Raw genomic sequence first — 15,692 nt, forward strand, 5'->3', positions numbered from 1 at the left:
ATCAAAATACTAATTAAATCCCTGCATAATTAAAACAGACCTAAGTAAAACTCCAGTTTCCAAAGAGCAAATTTAACATTTCATGTCTGAAGACAATATTTTTGCATTTTATTCTGGCAATGTACCACTCAATGGTGTTTTTCCAAAAGGTACAGATGCCTACACCCAAAACTAAATTTGTAAGACTATAACACTGTGTAGCAAGGCTGTATCTAACCAGTGCTTTTTAATGTTTGAGGTTCATAAGTTTGATTTTTCCCCCCCAAATCTCCCAAGCTTATCCAGCAGATCAGGTTGTGTAACCTGCTTTGTAATTGGTTTCTAAAACCAACACAAGTAGATTACAAAACATGTTTTAAAGGACCACAGCCTTCATGTCAAGTCAAGCTCATGTCCCTCTAGGCAGATGAATATCTGCAGTAAACTAGAATGCTCATATTTTATAGTCTTAATAAAAATGTTAAGGGAAAAAAAAAAAAAAAATAGAGCAACATCCAGAAGAAATTTAAGTCTTTCTGAACACAAGACTCAAAGATGCTTTCTGAACTGTGCTTAGTACAAAGTGACTTTGATAGTTCTCATAACTTAATAAGAGAGCACTCAACAGGAAATAAGACTTATCCTAGATGATGATCTTGGCTCTGAAAATGGTTCCACCCTCCACCCACCCTGGTATCAGTCCAGCTACTGAATAACTTCAATGCATAGAGAAAAAAACAAAAAGAATACAAATCTGCTGAGCACCGAAATGTATTTTATTGTTCAAAAGATTAGCCTCATTACTTCCAGGACAGCATAGTGGTATCAGAGTTTTAAGAAAACGAGCATTAAGCATCAGGTCTGCTTCTTCTATAGAGTTTAAAGACAGGCCATCATTAACACACTCAGACTCTTAAAAACAGTCATACTGCAAAATGCATCCTTATCCTAAAGAGACAGGCAAACTATCAAATGTACAAATTTCCTCATTTGAAAGAAATTTTGTCTATACCATATATTTAGACAAAGCTGTAGATTTTATGTTATCTGAAAGGTGTTTGTTAATTTTATGAGATGTTCAAAAACACGAGTAATACAAAGAATTATTTCTTCTCCAAAGACTGCAGTTCCCGTGGTATTTTTCTGACAGCTTGGAGGACATCTTCAGTGTTGACTTTATCTCCAAACTCAATCTCTCTGTGTTCCAAAAGTATTCCCTGCAGGACAAACAGACAAGAGATACTAAATATGTCTGTGAAGGTTCTCAGTCATCCAGGTCATCATAGATGAAGAAGAGACTGAAGAAGCTTCTCGGATGAGAGGTGAAACGTCTTCAAGTAACTTAAAGAAGTCCAGACGCTTTTCTTTGCAAGCTCCTTTGACCAAGAGATACTAAACATTTTCTAGTATGATGGCTTCAGTCTTCTTAAGAAATTTGTATTGCAATATATTAGAACCATTCCAATGACATTGGATTAATGTGAAATTTTTACCTGCTGTTCTTGCCCGATGACAAAGACCCCACCAAGAACAAAACCCTCTCCGAGAACATTTCCCACGAAGCCATTCCTGAAAGCCCTTACGCCATTCCTCCACACTCCAACACGCAGGAATGCCAGGAGACCCAGCTTCCGCTCACGAGGCCCATAAAAACGTCTCTGCAAGCATATCAGAATGCTTGGTTAATTCATGCAGAGCTAAAGGGATTTTTCACACACCCTAAATGGGTCCAAGTGTATTTGGAAGCAGTTATGCTTAAAAACAGGCCAAATGTAGTTTGCAGATAACTTTTGACCATGGTAGAACAGTTCATTAGAGGAAAATAATAAAGTTTACCTTTTCATCCAAGAAGACTTCCCCATCAAAGTATGGCCTGAAGTTCTTGACCTCTGTGCCGACATCTTCCTTTACAACAGCGTACAGAGGAATCCCGAGTTCATCCAGCTGAGGTTTCAGAGAGGACAGCTCTGCAGCTTCCTGCAGCCAAAGGGCATTAAGAATCTTAACAGCTAGCAACTGCGGTTACAAACGGAAAGGTACAATTGAGGGGTCATGTTGTATTCATTATATGCACACGGCCCATATTTTGTGTGGTAAGCAGGGATTGTGGAACAGTACTTTATTGTATTATTACAAGAGGATTATGACTTTCTGTTAATTCAACAATCTAAATACTTATTTGACCACACTTAATTTTCAGGCCAATTTCATGTAATAGAGCCAAGTCAGGTGGATGCACTGCAATTATGTGCCCTCTCTGACGGGGAAAAATAAAATATACTGAGACACTTCTGGTGGTGAGGAGAGCTACTCATTTACATATACATCCTCGTGCCTTTCATAGCTTAGATTTAGAGGATTATAACCACACCAGGTTAAAATACTCCAGAACTACCTCAGATTTATGCTATGCAAATCCACACTCAAGAGTTCAAGTTATAAGAGGCAGACATAGTTGTAGAGTATGTAGGTACTTTATATGAAGACTGAACTTAACAGCATTTGAGAGCCACTTTGCACCTCCAGTGCGGACATTTTCATAGTTTGTATCATTTTAATCACCATACCTGAACTGACACCAAATGTTTGATGTTGTATAAGTTATCCATTCCCTTATTCATTCCCCTATGTTGCCTTTTGGTTACAATTGACAAGAAATGGAAAATATGTGTATGGCAAACTTTCTCTTTTGTGTAGCAGGCAAAACCAAAGGGCTTAAAGTAATAAGCCAATAGTTTATGATAGCCAACTGTCACTGGAACAATACCTCTCTGCACAAAAATCATCCAGGACGCCGGACTGCCATGATAACTGCTCCAGACTTCTCCCACAGAGACTTGGCTTTGAACGTCTTTATTTCTAAGGAAAGAGATTAGGTGAAAGGGTAAAAGTTTAGCAACAGGCTAAATGCCTAACAAATCCCAGCTGGGAGGTAAAAACAATTTTAAAACAAACTATTTTTTATAATTACATGGTTTCTTTGGGTAAACGCAGATATGACTCACCTCCCTTCGTGGTCTTGAGTTCAGCCTCCTCTAAATATTTGAGAGTTGCTACCAGCGGCGGTGTGAGAAATCTGTCAGTGACGAAATTCATTACACCGGTAACGAGGCCACCGACAGCGGCCAAAACATTGGTTACGAGTTCCATTACAGCCTCTTTTTTGCAGCCCGTTCTTGATTAAAGCATCTCAGCTCCGCTGTTGTTGCGCACTCTCGACCGCGCCGCGTTCAAACGCGCATTTAAATTCCAACTGCAGCTGATCTGCCAGCGTTCGCCAAACCCAGCCTCTCTTGGGTGCAGATACTGATCTGATTGAATACAGCTGTATTTCATCAGCGACGAGAAGGGGAACGCAGATGCGGAAACATTCAATACAAACCAGTCATAAGCTGTGTCCCAATTCAGGGTCTGCACGCTTGAAGTACGCATTTTAAGTGTGATTACGTCACCGCCACGCGACGACGGCTGTCCCAATTCGAAGTGTACTTCAAATGCATACTCCAAATGCGCCGTCGATTTCCCCAAATATCAAGCGTGGTCCGGTGCACGCTTTGTGGTCCCATATATCCCACAATCCATAGCGCGGCGGTGGGTGTGGATAATTTTGCCGCAAAATACGGCAGAAGGGAGCGGCAAGAGTGAACTGTCAAAAGTAAGTACTGAATATGACGTCACTTATTTATGTGCGAATGTTTAATAACGAAGAACATTAAAACATTGCTGTTGGCCACATGCCGGCAAAGTTGTGTGACATTAGTGATGTTTGTACTATCAGCATTAACTTAGTTGTAAAGCCTTATATATATATATATATATATACATATATATATATATATATATATATATATATATATATATATATACACACATATATATATATACACACACACACATACATACATACATACATACATACATACATACATACATACACATATATATATATATATATATATATATATATATATATATATATATATATATATATATATACATATATATATAATATTGGCCATATTATATTTACACAGTGAGATGATTTTAGTCTCATGAACAACATGAGCTAATTGTTATTTACTAACTATTCTTGAAATAACTGTTCGGTACAGAAATGAAGCCCAACAATCATGTTTTACAGTCCTGTGGTCTCAGCCTCAGATACTCAACTAATCAAAGTGATGTCATGACAAAAATGAATGACCAACAAAACATTTTTTCTCCTTTATTTCTGTCAAACAAAGCTGTATGTAACGTTTCTCGCGGTTAGTATCATGGTTGCTATGCAACCTGAACAGCGCGACGAAGGCTAGACCGTCCCATTTCACAAGCCTCTCACTTCCGCACTTCTCGTACTTATAGTATGCACGTACGGCGTACTTCAAGCGTGCAGACCCTGAATTGGGACACAGCCACACGCACCAAACTTTGCCCTCCTCCTCCTCCAGGCTAAAGGTCATTCAACAGCCTGGAAACTGCAGCGTCATCCAGTCGATATGCCAGCCATGACGAGAATTACTTTGCACGCTTACACAATCAAGCATTTCTATAACAGGATCAATAAAAGCTCATGCAAACTCATATTATCATTACTACTAAAAAGCTAGTTACAGTTTCAGCTATTGTCTGCTCTAATGTGGGTTGAAGAAGCAGACTATCACATTAAAGGTTTTCTTTATTCGCTTGTATGTCACTCCACATTCCGTTAGCTCTGCACAAAGTTTGAGTTAAGGCTGATTTTAAATTCACCTGCTAAAAAAAAAAGGGGGGGGGGGGGGCAGTTTATGTGGAATCACTTAATCTCAGTTTAACATGTGGATGTGCCATTGGGATTTCTGACACTGCAACGTGACTGGAAGCCAACTGTGCTACTTACACAAGTGTGATGTGGAAACAAGCACGTGGACTGGGTTGTTTTCATAACTTTTAAAAATGAGGGGATCTTTAACGCTATGCAAAAACAAAAAGGACAAATGAATAAACAATAATAAATTATGTTGGCTCACTATTTATTGAGTATTTTCTTATTAGTAACCATTTATGATTTCAGCTTCGGTAAAAGCTCGGACATGTGATGTGATCAAGCTTGGTCTTCTTCCTCATCTTGGTCCTGAAAAGCAAACAAAGCTGAGTTACAAATTAATCAGTTTTAAGTAAAAAAAAAAAAAAAAAATCACATTTGTCAGAATATAGATGTAGACACTGGTTCTCAAACACAGAGACAATGGAAATGGTCCCTAAATGACCAGAGAGTGGGAATGATATTCCAATGATTTAGAAAAAAATTATATGATCATGCTATATTTTATTTCACTAAAATTGAAACTGAAAACAAACATATTTGCTGGGTCCTCGCAAGAAAAAGTCTGAGAACCAATAGATCAGTAACGCATTCACTCAGGTCAACCTCCTCCTGGGAGTCTTCCTCGTTAGACGAAGACTTTTCAGGTTCCTCTTGTGAACTCTCAGGTTCCCCGTGCTGCATCATTTCCTCTGCTGTTACCTCAACCTCAGCTGGAGGTGAGGAATCAGTGCTTTTGCTCTTCGGTTCTTCATCACCTGCCTGAGGCCAGAAAAGTTCTGGTTAAGCCTTGTTTTATTATTTCCAGCTTTTGAACAGACCTTTGATTCTGAAACCCAAAAGTGCTGCTTCCCCTGGGCAAATTTTCTACTTCAATGTTTAAAAAATGAGCAAAATATTAAAGGGAAACATTGTGGATTCAAAAGAAGGACATGCCACCTTTTCTTGGTCCAGGAGAATTCCTGATTCCTGTGCCTCCTGTTCAGATTCAGATGTCTTCTCAGGTTCGATGTTCTCACTCTGTGGAGCTGAAGCTGGCTCCACTTGGATGGCATCTTCAGGTTTGCCAGTTTCTTCTTCATGGGCCTTATGGTAAAGGAAAAGTAAAGCAGATTAGATGGAGAACATAATAATTCTGTGTTTCTACCTGTGCTCAGTCTGACTGTGTTGTCTCAGAAAACTCTTGCTCTTCTCATCTTTATTTGTGTTCCTTGTCTCCTTTGTCCTCCTCTGGCCTGAACTTTAACTCATCTTCAAATCTACCTCACCACTCTGCTGATCTGTCCTTCATCTTTTCTTGTACTTGAGCCTGCACCTCTTGCCTCTTCGATCTGAATATGTGCCAAACTGAATCCTCAACGCACAGTCTGCATTTCACCCGCTTCACCTTTTCTGTGTTGTGAGAGTCAAGGTCAGGAGGACTTTGCTTGCTGTATTGATCTTCTGTTTCATTTGATTTTGAATCACTGCCATCTTGTGTGAGAGTTGACAGTAGTGGGCCAGTCTTCTCAGGTTCAGCACTTTCAGATTGATCAACCTCCTGCAAAGCAGATAAGAGCCACAATTACTAACTAAACTATTTTAGCACCACAAACAAAATCAAGTTGTGCCATTTCTTTCTTGGCAGTGTTTGACCCCTGTTTAATGATATTTCTTACATTATCCAGGCAAATATGACAAAATTTCTCCTGACCTTATCCTCATCTTGGTCACCTTCCTTCTCTTCCTTTTGGCTGGTAATTCCTTCCTTCTCCTCCTCTTCAGTTTTTTCCTCAACACTATTCGTACTTGGCTCTATTTCTGTTTTTTCTTCTATTTGCTCCATCCTTGTCTCCACTTCAGTTTTTTCATCAGGCTTCTCTTCAAACTCCTCTTTGACCTCTGTGCCCTGCCCCTCAGATAGGTAAGAATGACTGGCCTCTGCAGGTTTTCCTTCAGGTGGCTCTGGACTGGTTGCTGCTTTATCTGTGATGTCCACCTGGCAGATCTCAAACCACATATAGTCAGTGATTTGTAGTTTCTTTCAAAAACCATACGATGCAAGTCATGCAGTTTTAGAGTGAGCTTGGTAGACTGACCCATCACCAAAGAAAAAAAACCCCAGAAGCACTCATGGCTCAAAACCAAAAACCACAGAAATGAAAGCGACCGTAACAGACAATCAGAAAATATCACAGAGATTGCCATCACCTCCAGAGGCACTCATATTTTTTAATTCTTATCACCTCCTTTTCAGTGACATTTTCCTGCACTTCAGTTTGGCGATCTTCTGCGCCTTGCTGGTTTTCCAGATTGGGTGTGTTTGATTTCTCATCTTGTACGGGTTTGCTGTCCTCCACTTCTCCTGTTGTGGCTGCGGTGGGTGCTTCAGAATCTGTGGGCTTGTTCTCAGAGAGCTATCGATGTGTTTATGTTATATGCTTTTAAACGATTTGCTTAAAAGTATTTTGGAGTAATTGGAAGCAAGTGGAGAGGATTGAAATGAAAATAAGCAACTGGTCATTTTAAAGGATAACAGGAGAAATAAGAAAACATCTCAATACATACTAATTTTTTAAAATTTGATGTAAGAAACACAAGCAAATGTTTGGTTAGATTTAAGTTTTGTGTTTTACAAGTAGTTTGCGACTCCTCCCAGGTCTCACTGACCTTTTGCTCCTCCTCCCTTAGCTTCGCCTGGTGTAACTCCTCCTCTCTGGCTTTTGCCTGCTCTTTCTCCAGGAGTGCCAGTTTGGCCTTTTTCTACAAATAAAATTGTGGTTACAACAAAGACGCTTCTAACTATGCCTACATAGCTTAGAAAAGCTTTCACCTAGACCTTTTAATCCTTGTAATCCTGAAGTGGCTGTAGATCTCTATAGGCATGCAGGGATCTGTTGGTACTTTCTGAGTCAAGGTAAAAAGGTGACTGGGTTTTTGTTACCTTGGCTTTTAATTTTTCAGCCTGATAAGCTTAGACTGTCTAAGCCTCTTTTATCCTTTATATCAGCCCTTAAAGCCTATGTAAGGACAGAGGTTTTAAGGCTCTAGTAGTGTGAGCAGAAATAGTTTCACTGCTCACACTTTAACAGCCAGTGGAAGCTTCCAAGAGCAAATCATCTGTTTCATTGTCATTGACTGTTGTTTACTACAACACTTTTGTAGTTATTATGGTGCTAATTTAACTATTTGGATTCTGTTTAATACCGTATGCTGCCACATAAGGCTGATGAATGCTAATAGTGCGACACTGTAAAATACTCCAAGTGTTTACTCCACTGAAAATAATTTAGATTTGAGCACTTGTAGCTTCTTAAACAAATGACACTAATGCTTATTGTTAGTTACAGAACACAAAGACATATTTGGCTTTAAATTGTGACACTTGGAGTGGGAATAAAATTGACTCAAAATACTTTGAGGGCTTCTAAGTTGGATAGTTTTCAGATTATAAAGGTCAAATTTAAGTTACAAAGTACAAAGAAAGAGAAAAGAACCCCCCCAGATGTCCCAATGTAAGGAAATTAATTTTTCCAAATTTTCCAAGTTTATCAACCGAGGCTGAGAACAATACAACTAACAGTGGTAGGACAAATACAAAACAATGAGTTATAAATGTTAACGGAATCTTCAGTGTCTTTTGTCTAAAAAGACGAATAATTAATTTCCAGTTTTAAAAATTGTGAAGATGTCACCAAGCCAAACATCCATATCAAAACAGACAGCAGATCTGCATTAACTCGGTACTTTTATTTCAAAATAGTATTGCTTCTGATGATCACACCAAGCATTATATTTTGTAAGTTAATGGTGTTGCACCTGTTATTATACAGCACAGGGCTGGTCTCCTAAACACGGAGACACAATATGGACAGAACCACAGCAGCTCAGCCACAGAGCAAGAGTCACCAACACTATGGGTTAGTAACTGCAGAGGTCTACGCTAGACCTTTGGCGTTAACAGCACTAAAACCACAATTTAATTCCCAAACTTACAAGGCTGTCATTCACATTCGCTGCACTGTGACAAAGGCTGCGCCTCATATTAGACAATAAGTTGTGCATGCTACCCCCTACTGACAGGACAACAAAACAGCGACTATTATCAGGGATTTTTTTTCTTCCACGATGCCGATTCTCAATTTTTTTTTAAAATTGTTTCTTAGTGGCATTGATCATACTCTTGAATCTCCAACACTTATAACAAATAACCAGAAATATATGCAAAAATTAGATCTGTCTGGCTTTCCCCCCTATTAATGCCCCGATTTACTCATCTTTTGATTCAGGTATTTTTTCTGACTTTGTCATAAGATAGCATGACTTGTAAACTGTAACAGGTGCAGTAATGAATAAAAGAAGAGCTCACCTCTGTTTGGTATTTACGGTTTGAGCTGTACTTGTAAAGCCAGTGAGCCAGATACAGGATCGGGTTCACAGGTCGCTGCTCGACCACTTCAGCCAGGCCGTCCGCCAGGCAGTGACCCAGGTTTCTTTTTAAATACTCCGAGTCCATGCGTATGTTTTCCTGTCTGAATAGTGAAAAACATCATTATATTAACAACTAAAGTGATAAACGCATGTATCACTTTTAATAAACAGCAAGCGTCGGCACAGGAAGTTTCCCAGCAAATAAAACATTTCGGTCGTTTTTGTTTTGTTTTTTTTCTGTTAGCGGTTAGACTAAGCGTTTTTCACTTCTGTTTTATAAATGTTAGTTTCACACAGTAACTAAAAGACAAGACAAACAAACCTATTTCTTCCTGAAAGTCCGTGTGTAGTGGTTAGCTCCATGGTAACGGTGTCACATTATTAATCTTCCCCTCAGTGTTTTGAATTAGCCAACTTCTGACTGCTACTGCTCTACATACCGCAAGTGTATTCTCCCAGTACCTATACTGATATTTTTAACCTATGACTGCAGCTTATGCCGTGGAGAACAGTGTGTTATGATTTATGAGTTAATCTTCGTACATTTGCAAATTTAACACATTTTAACCACGTCACGAAACGTGTATCTGGAATTGTAGAAAATCTGTAAATGTACCTGTCTCTAAGGTACCACGAGCCAACTTCTGTAGTTTAAATGTGTTATAGGCTATAAATAAAAATATGTATGTGACAGTCAACACAAAATGGTTCAGACATTTTTCATAGTGCTTGTTTGAGGTGTTTTTTCTTTCTTTTAAATTTCCCAAAAATAATTTATTTAATACAGTTCAGTGGGCTGACCTTAGAGGATAGAAACTGAGTATCGATCCTACACGAGTATGGATCTGATAACAATACCAGAACTGGCATCAATACAATCGATATCAATACTCTGTTTCTTTCATTGTTTCTTTTATTTGCTGTAAAATAATTAAGTATATATCTGCAGCTACAGTTTTACTTCATAAGGAAAATGTATAATACATAAGGATAGGTACAAAATATAGAGAAACTCTAAAAATAAACATAGAGTTGTTTGAAAAAGTATTTGCCTGCCTTATTTTATTTTATTTTCTTGTACATTTGCCACATTTACATGTTTCAGGTCATTAAATGATTAAACTAAAATATATTGAAGAGTTATGACTTTCCTGTCACTGTTTACTGTAATCCTGTAATTTGCAATTAGAAAAAATGGTCTAAACTCAATTATTCATAAATAACAATTCTACAAAATAATAGAAAACATAATAAAAACATTATTCAACAGAAAAAATGTAAATATCAAGATGAAGCCATATACATCAAGAAACATGAAATGTCCTGAAAACATTATATATAACTGTGACATTAACAAGCGTTTAATAAGTACATTATATTTCTGATAATGTGCAGCAACCTAAAACTTAGCTACTTAGATGCATATCTGCACATTTCAGACATTTAAATTTGAGTTCAGTTGCATTTATCTATGTGTTTCACTCAGACAAAATACAGACAAACATTTTGAATTCTGTATGGTGATCTAATCATCCGGTAAGAATGTGACTCAGGTACCTTTATGATAATTCAAATGGCTTCTCAGACCAGTAACATTGCAAGAAGAGAGAAGTCAGACCTCTCTCTCTTGGCTGAAGAGCTCCCTCTGAACACCAGACCCAGTGCAGAGGACTGACTGAAGAGGACTGAGGCTTTTTTTTTTTTTTTTTTAACATATAATGCTATATATGTAAAGGTTTCCAGGGGTTTAATTTAGTGAATGCTTTATTTAAAAGCATTCTTGTTTTAGTGACTCTGATCATAATGTTTCATGGAATAACCCTGCTGGTTCCTATTTTGGTACAAACAGCTTTGCCTTTAATAATTATTATTTAAATAAAGACACTTCCCATTTTGCAACCATAATAAAACGCTTTTGTCTGCAACGCACAGCTGTGCAAGGCAGCAAAGCCACTTTGTGAGTTTTGAGAAATGAAATCTGCAGAGAAATGAAACTATAGCTGTTGTGGTATGTGGGCTTCGCTTTTTTTTTTTTTTTTTGCTTCCTTATAGTTTATAGTTTAGGTTTATCCTAAAGGAATAATGGTTGTGTTTTTGTGATTTTTTTGTTTCTGCATTAGTTTTCTTATTGCTCCTGATATTGCTGATTTGGTCACTTCCAAACTAAACACAATTAAAATACTAAATTTCAGTGTTCTAAGTAAAGTGTTTGTAAAGTAACACACGGGGGCAGTGTTACCTCACAGCTGAAAGGTTGGATCTGTATGTGAACTGAATGGTTGCAGGGATAGAAATCATGTTCAGTTATGCTTCTCAGTCAAACGACCATGGTTTTTAATTTGTATAGAATATAAAGGATTTTTGTCCTTTATATTTCCCTTCTGTTTTTTTGGTTTTATTTTGCAAAATGGGTTTGTGTATTTCAGTTTCATTGTTAAAAATGTTAGCTTTTCCTAGTGGGTTTTTGGTACCACGCAGTGGTTGTCAGGAGGAAAGTATTAAGAAAATCAAAGGAGATATTATAAATCCAAACCACCACACTTTGCAGTTAACTGTTGCTCAGTGTTTGAGAAAGTTCAGTTCACTCTAATTTTTAGGATCTTTTATTGCATGGTGGGAAATAGATGGTAATTTTGCAGCACACACAGGAGGGCAATGCTGCCTGAAGATGACTCCATCATTAACTGGATCTACCAATCTCATACCCAAGGTGTCAATTAATACTAAGTTATGTTTAGTATGTAACCCAGACAAAACCGTTTTATCATCTAAACTTAGCCAGCTAGTTGTTATAGACTAAACTTTACTAGTGAGTGGAAGTAAAACTTAAATGGAAAGGGGAAAAAATGAGTACAAAACATAAAACTCCCAACAGGACATGACGCAGGGCCACCTGGCTGTTCACTCTGGAAAGTGTCCCCTTTAGACTCAGTTTTAATGAACATGCCATAAAATTGCTGGACTTTCTCCATTCAACCTCAAGTCCAACTCATGCTGGCCAGACATGAGATATGAGATGTTTTGTCACATTTGGAATATGAGGTGTTGTTATCTGGGTCATAAAGTATCCTGCTCATTTCACCACAAACCAAAAATAATACTGTGAAATATTCATGGTAATTATTCTTTTTTAAAATATGTACTTCTTCATTTTTTCATTTATTAGTAGTCAAGGATTCAAGGCCTTAAGTTGTATAATTGACAAACAAAATATAACCTGAATCACTGATCAAACTTTTAAGCCAGATATTTTTAATCATTTAGGATTATTTTATTTTATATGCTGCTCACTGTGTTCTGAAACTGAGACAGTAAGCTGGCCTGAGGGAGAGGAGAAGGTGGGAAATTTGTAGCAGGCTCCATTTCCAAGAAACCAATGACACCCAGTTAACATTTGTAATCACAGGTATCATTTTCCTTGTATAATCATACTACACACCTTTCAGCCAAATATAGTCTTCACATTGATACGAGGGACTTTCACAATCAGGCCCTCTGACTGCATACGCGGATGATTTTTAAAGCAAGTGTGTTGTTTGTATAATGTGACCCTCCATAAATTTGAGAAGAGGTGACATCCTCATATTAATATTATTGTCATTAAACTGCAGATGCAGGTTTAATTTGAGTCATAGACGTGGGGGAAGCACATTTACTAAACATTTCATACTTTTCATACATAGATTTTTAACATCAGCATAAAACATGTTTTGATTTAAAAAAAAAAGAAAAGAAAAGAAAAACACTAAAATCGGTGGTAGTCCGTAGTAAGTCCTTTACTTCTTTCATGTGTTTTATTGGGGTGCAAAGACATGCTTTAGATACTTAGGTGAGAACCTTAAATCTATAAGTATGTTTTATTCATTCAAATATTCTTTCAAAGATTAATTTGGGTCCATTCAACTGAATGTCTTTAAAAAGTGTGTTTTGGAGAGAAGCTGGACATACACAATGGTAAACCAAACTGCCAATTTACTCAGAGCAGCAGTTTGATTTATAACCCTCGTGCTTCTTTTTAATGGCAGTAAATTATCAAAAGTGGTCAAAACTGATGCACATTGTTAAATACCGAACTGTTGACATCAGAATGGCCTGATAACAAGGGGAAGGTGTTTCACTATAAGTGAGTTCACACCGGAGTTTCATCCATTATCCTCACATCCCACTTATTGATGCAATATATTTCTATTGGCTCCAGTCTGTAAGGATGGTATCAGCCAGCTGACATAATAGCTTACAGTGGAAACAGTTATTGTAAGAGAACGTTTGAATATAGATGTTTATTATTGTTTAGGCTCATAAACATCAAGAAAAAAAATTAATCCAGATTTTAAAACTGTACATTTGTTTATTTCGTGTACTAACCTGCAAAATATGCTCAAGTTTATTTCTAAAATCAGATAAATGGATTACAAACATACAAGAATACTCAAATACAATAAGTTTAACACCTCTGATTTAAATATTTTATTGGTGAACAGAGCTGAGATTTTAAGGTTTTTTTTTTTCTTTTCTTTTCTTTTCTTTAAATTCAACCAAACACCTGCAGTCCTGTTTTCAGGCTATGTTTAACTCCTCCGTGTTTATATCAGCACTCTCCCAAGTGCTGATGCAAACGTATTATGTCACCAGAAAGTCTTAATGTGCAGATTTTTCACATTCTGACAAAACCTAAAACTTCAGCTCTCAGTTCCTTATTTTTATAATGCTCAACAGATTATGCTCCAAAACTTTTAGGTGAGGGGAATCATGCGCTCATGAGTCCGTGCTAGGGAAAAGAGACCGTCGTGCGCTCCGTTCATCTGCGCTGCCGCGGTTCTTTTCTTCTCTCTGCCACAAAATAATAGTAATCGAGTCTCACTCTCGGAAATGCGCTCAGGAGCGACCAGCGGTGTGGGAACGGGACGCGATTCCGGTACCGAAGTGTCAAAGGTCTGATTTTACCTGCAGCGACTCCTCCGGTTTCACTGCAGGACGCCACACTGCGCCAGCAACAGCTGCCCTGCAGCCCCGCGCTGGAAGGAGAAGAATTGCGTACTCAGTGTAAGACTTGAAAGAAGACACTGTTTTATTTTTCTATTTTCTTGGATTCTGTGGAAATATTTCTGTTCCCGTGCAAGGTAACGCACCACCTGTATTCTGTTGCCTTCCATGAGCCTGGAGGTGGCTCCTGCATTAAGTTCAGACTCGGAAAAAGTTGCCTGTCTGAGGGGTTTGATGATTATTTGGCGGTGTTTGGTGTCTTCATTGGTCGTGAGTTTGCTATATTTGCTCCCTTACTTGAAATTAAACGGACAAGTTTGGTATCTTCCAGATTTTAAGATGAGAGCAGTTAAGCTATTCTTTAGAATCACTTGATTTTATGCTCTTCTTATTTGGACTGGGGTGAAACCTTCACAGTTTTCTGTGGCTGGGTACTGCGTACTTCCACGCCAATCAAAAGAAATAAATGAAAAGCTTTTTGATAAGAGAGGCTTTGGATTTGTTCCAGAAATACACTGTAATTGAGCTAGACAGATTTATGGCTTCACAAAAGCTTATTAAATATGTGTATGTGGAAGCATGTGGTTGTTTGTGTGCATACATAAGCTGTGACAAATTATTTCACTGCAATGTTATGCAATAGTAACGCAGGGAAAGCGTATGTAAACATCACAACAGGGCCGTTTCTACACCTGCGAGGTGAATATCTCCCATGTGGCACGTAGCTGTAATGTCCAGTGTGGACACTGCAACCTTCTCAAAACCCCCACTACGCTTCCTCTTGCAGAGACAGGGTTGTATTTTTAGCTCATGTCTTCATAGCAGATGGGCAAGATCCTGTGATGCTGTGGATGCTCCTACCCAGCCGTTTCCAATAAGCCATGCTGCCCAAATCAGAGGTGCAGGACTATGCACACAGCTTGGCTCCATGCAGGCAAAGCAGCGTCAAAAACCCAGAGGCTGGTGTTCCTGTTAGAGGCTGCCAACAATGCACCTGCAGATCTTATGTAACAGCTGGACTTACACAAGCAGTAGGATCAGTGCAAATTCCAACATGGGTTGGGACCTCAAGGGGCATTTTTAAACATTTTTAAATTTTATTTTCACAATTTTAGTTAATATTTAAATTTAAAAATACAAAGTTGTAGTTTCTGCTCTGCATTCTTCCCTAACCTTCTTACTTGTGACCTGACATATCTGGTGTAAATACATATGTGTGTTTTTTCATATGCACAAAATGGAAATTTTATGGAGAGATCTGTTGGCTTCTTCTCCACGAGTGTGTTTGTGTGTCTTGTATCAGATGTTCTTGGACGCAGAAGGTGTCGGTTTTGAGTTACTTTCACCAAGTAAGACCATGTGACTGCCTGGCCGGGGCTCTGTATTTTCCACAGTATTCAAAAGGTGAAATAAGGTTAAAGATAAGTAAATATTTTTTCTAAAAAACATGATCTAATTTATTCAGCTACCTGATGCAGTGTATGTGTCTTTGAAATATTATTTAGTGAGATGGTTCAAA

At 38.0% G+C, this 15,692-nt stretch overlaps 2 protein-coding genes and 1 pseudogene across 4 annotated transcripts in view; 1 reads left to right on the forward strand and 2 right to left on the reverse strand.

The window, feature by feature from the left end:
- Positions 1–701: 701 nt before the first annotated feature.
- Positions 702–3,392, reverse strand: LOC102783974 (peroxiredoxin-like 2A; annotated as a pseudogene). The gene is made up of 5 exons (XR_015719425.1): positions 2,985–3,392; positions 2,747–2,838; positions 1,816–1,956; positions 1,473–1,637; positions 702–1,196 (listed from the first exon to the last, which is right to left on the reverse strand). The product of XR_015719425.1 is annotated as a peroxiredoxin-like 2A (transcript).
- Positions 3,393–4,971: 1,579 nt separating this feature from the next.
- dydc2 (DPY30 domain containing 2) lies at positions 4,972–9,567 on the reverse strand. Its single transcript, XM_087845131.1, has 9 exons — positions 9,513–9,567; positions 9,129–9,291; positions 7,430–7,522; positions 7,006–7,176; positions 6,474–6,758; positions 6,168–6,320; positions 5,720–5,866; positions 5,387–5,542; positions 4,972–5,089 (listed from the first exon to the last, which is right to left on the reverse strand). The coding sequence occupies exons 1-9, from the start codon at positions 9,551–9,553 to the stop codon at positions 5,060–5,062; spliced, it is 1,239 nt and encodes a 412-aa protein (XP_087701257.1). The 5' UTR covers positions 9,554–9,567; the 3' UTR covers positions 4,972–5,059.
- Positions 9,568–13,991: 4,424 nt separating this feature from the next.
- scn4aa (sodium channel, voltage-gated, type IV, alpha, a) overlaps positions 13,992–15,692 on the forward strand; it is a 33,092-nt gene continuing 31,391 nt past the window's right edge. The window contains exon 1 of one of the 2 annotated variants that reach the window (XM_087844812.1): positions 13,992–14,310. The gene's annotated coding sequence lies outside the window, so the exon portion shown is untranslated. The remainder of the gene's footprint in view (positions 14,311–15,692) is intronic. The other variant, XM_087844813.1, reaches the window with a different exon arrangement.

The sequence above is a fragment of the Neolamprologus brichardi genome, chromosome 8, assembly GCF_056152115.1.
Source record: "Neolamprologus brichardi isolate AB-2024 chromosome 8, ASM5615211v1, whole genome shotgun sequence".
NCBI classification, from domain to species: Eukaryota; Metazoa; Chordata; class Actinopteri; order Cichliformes; family Cichlidae; genus Neolamprologus; species Neolamprologus brichardi.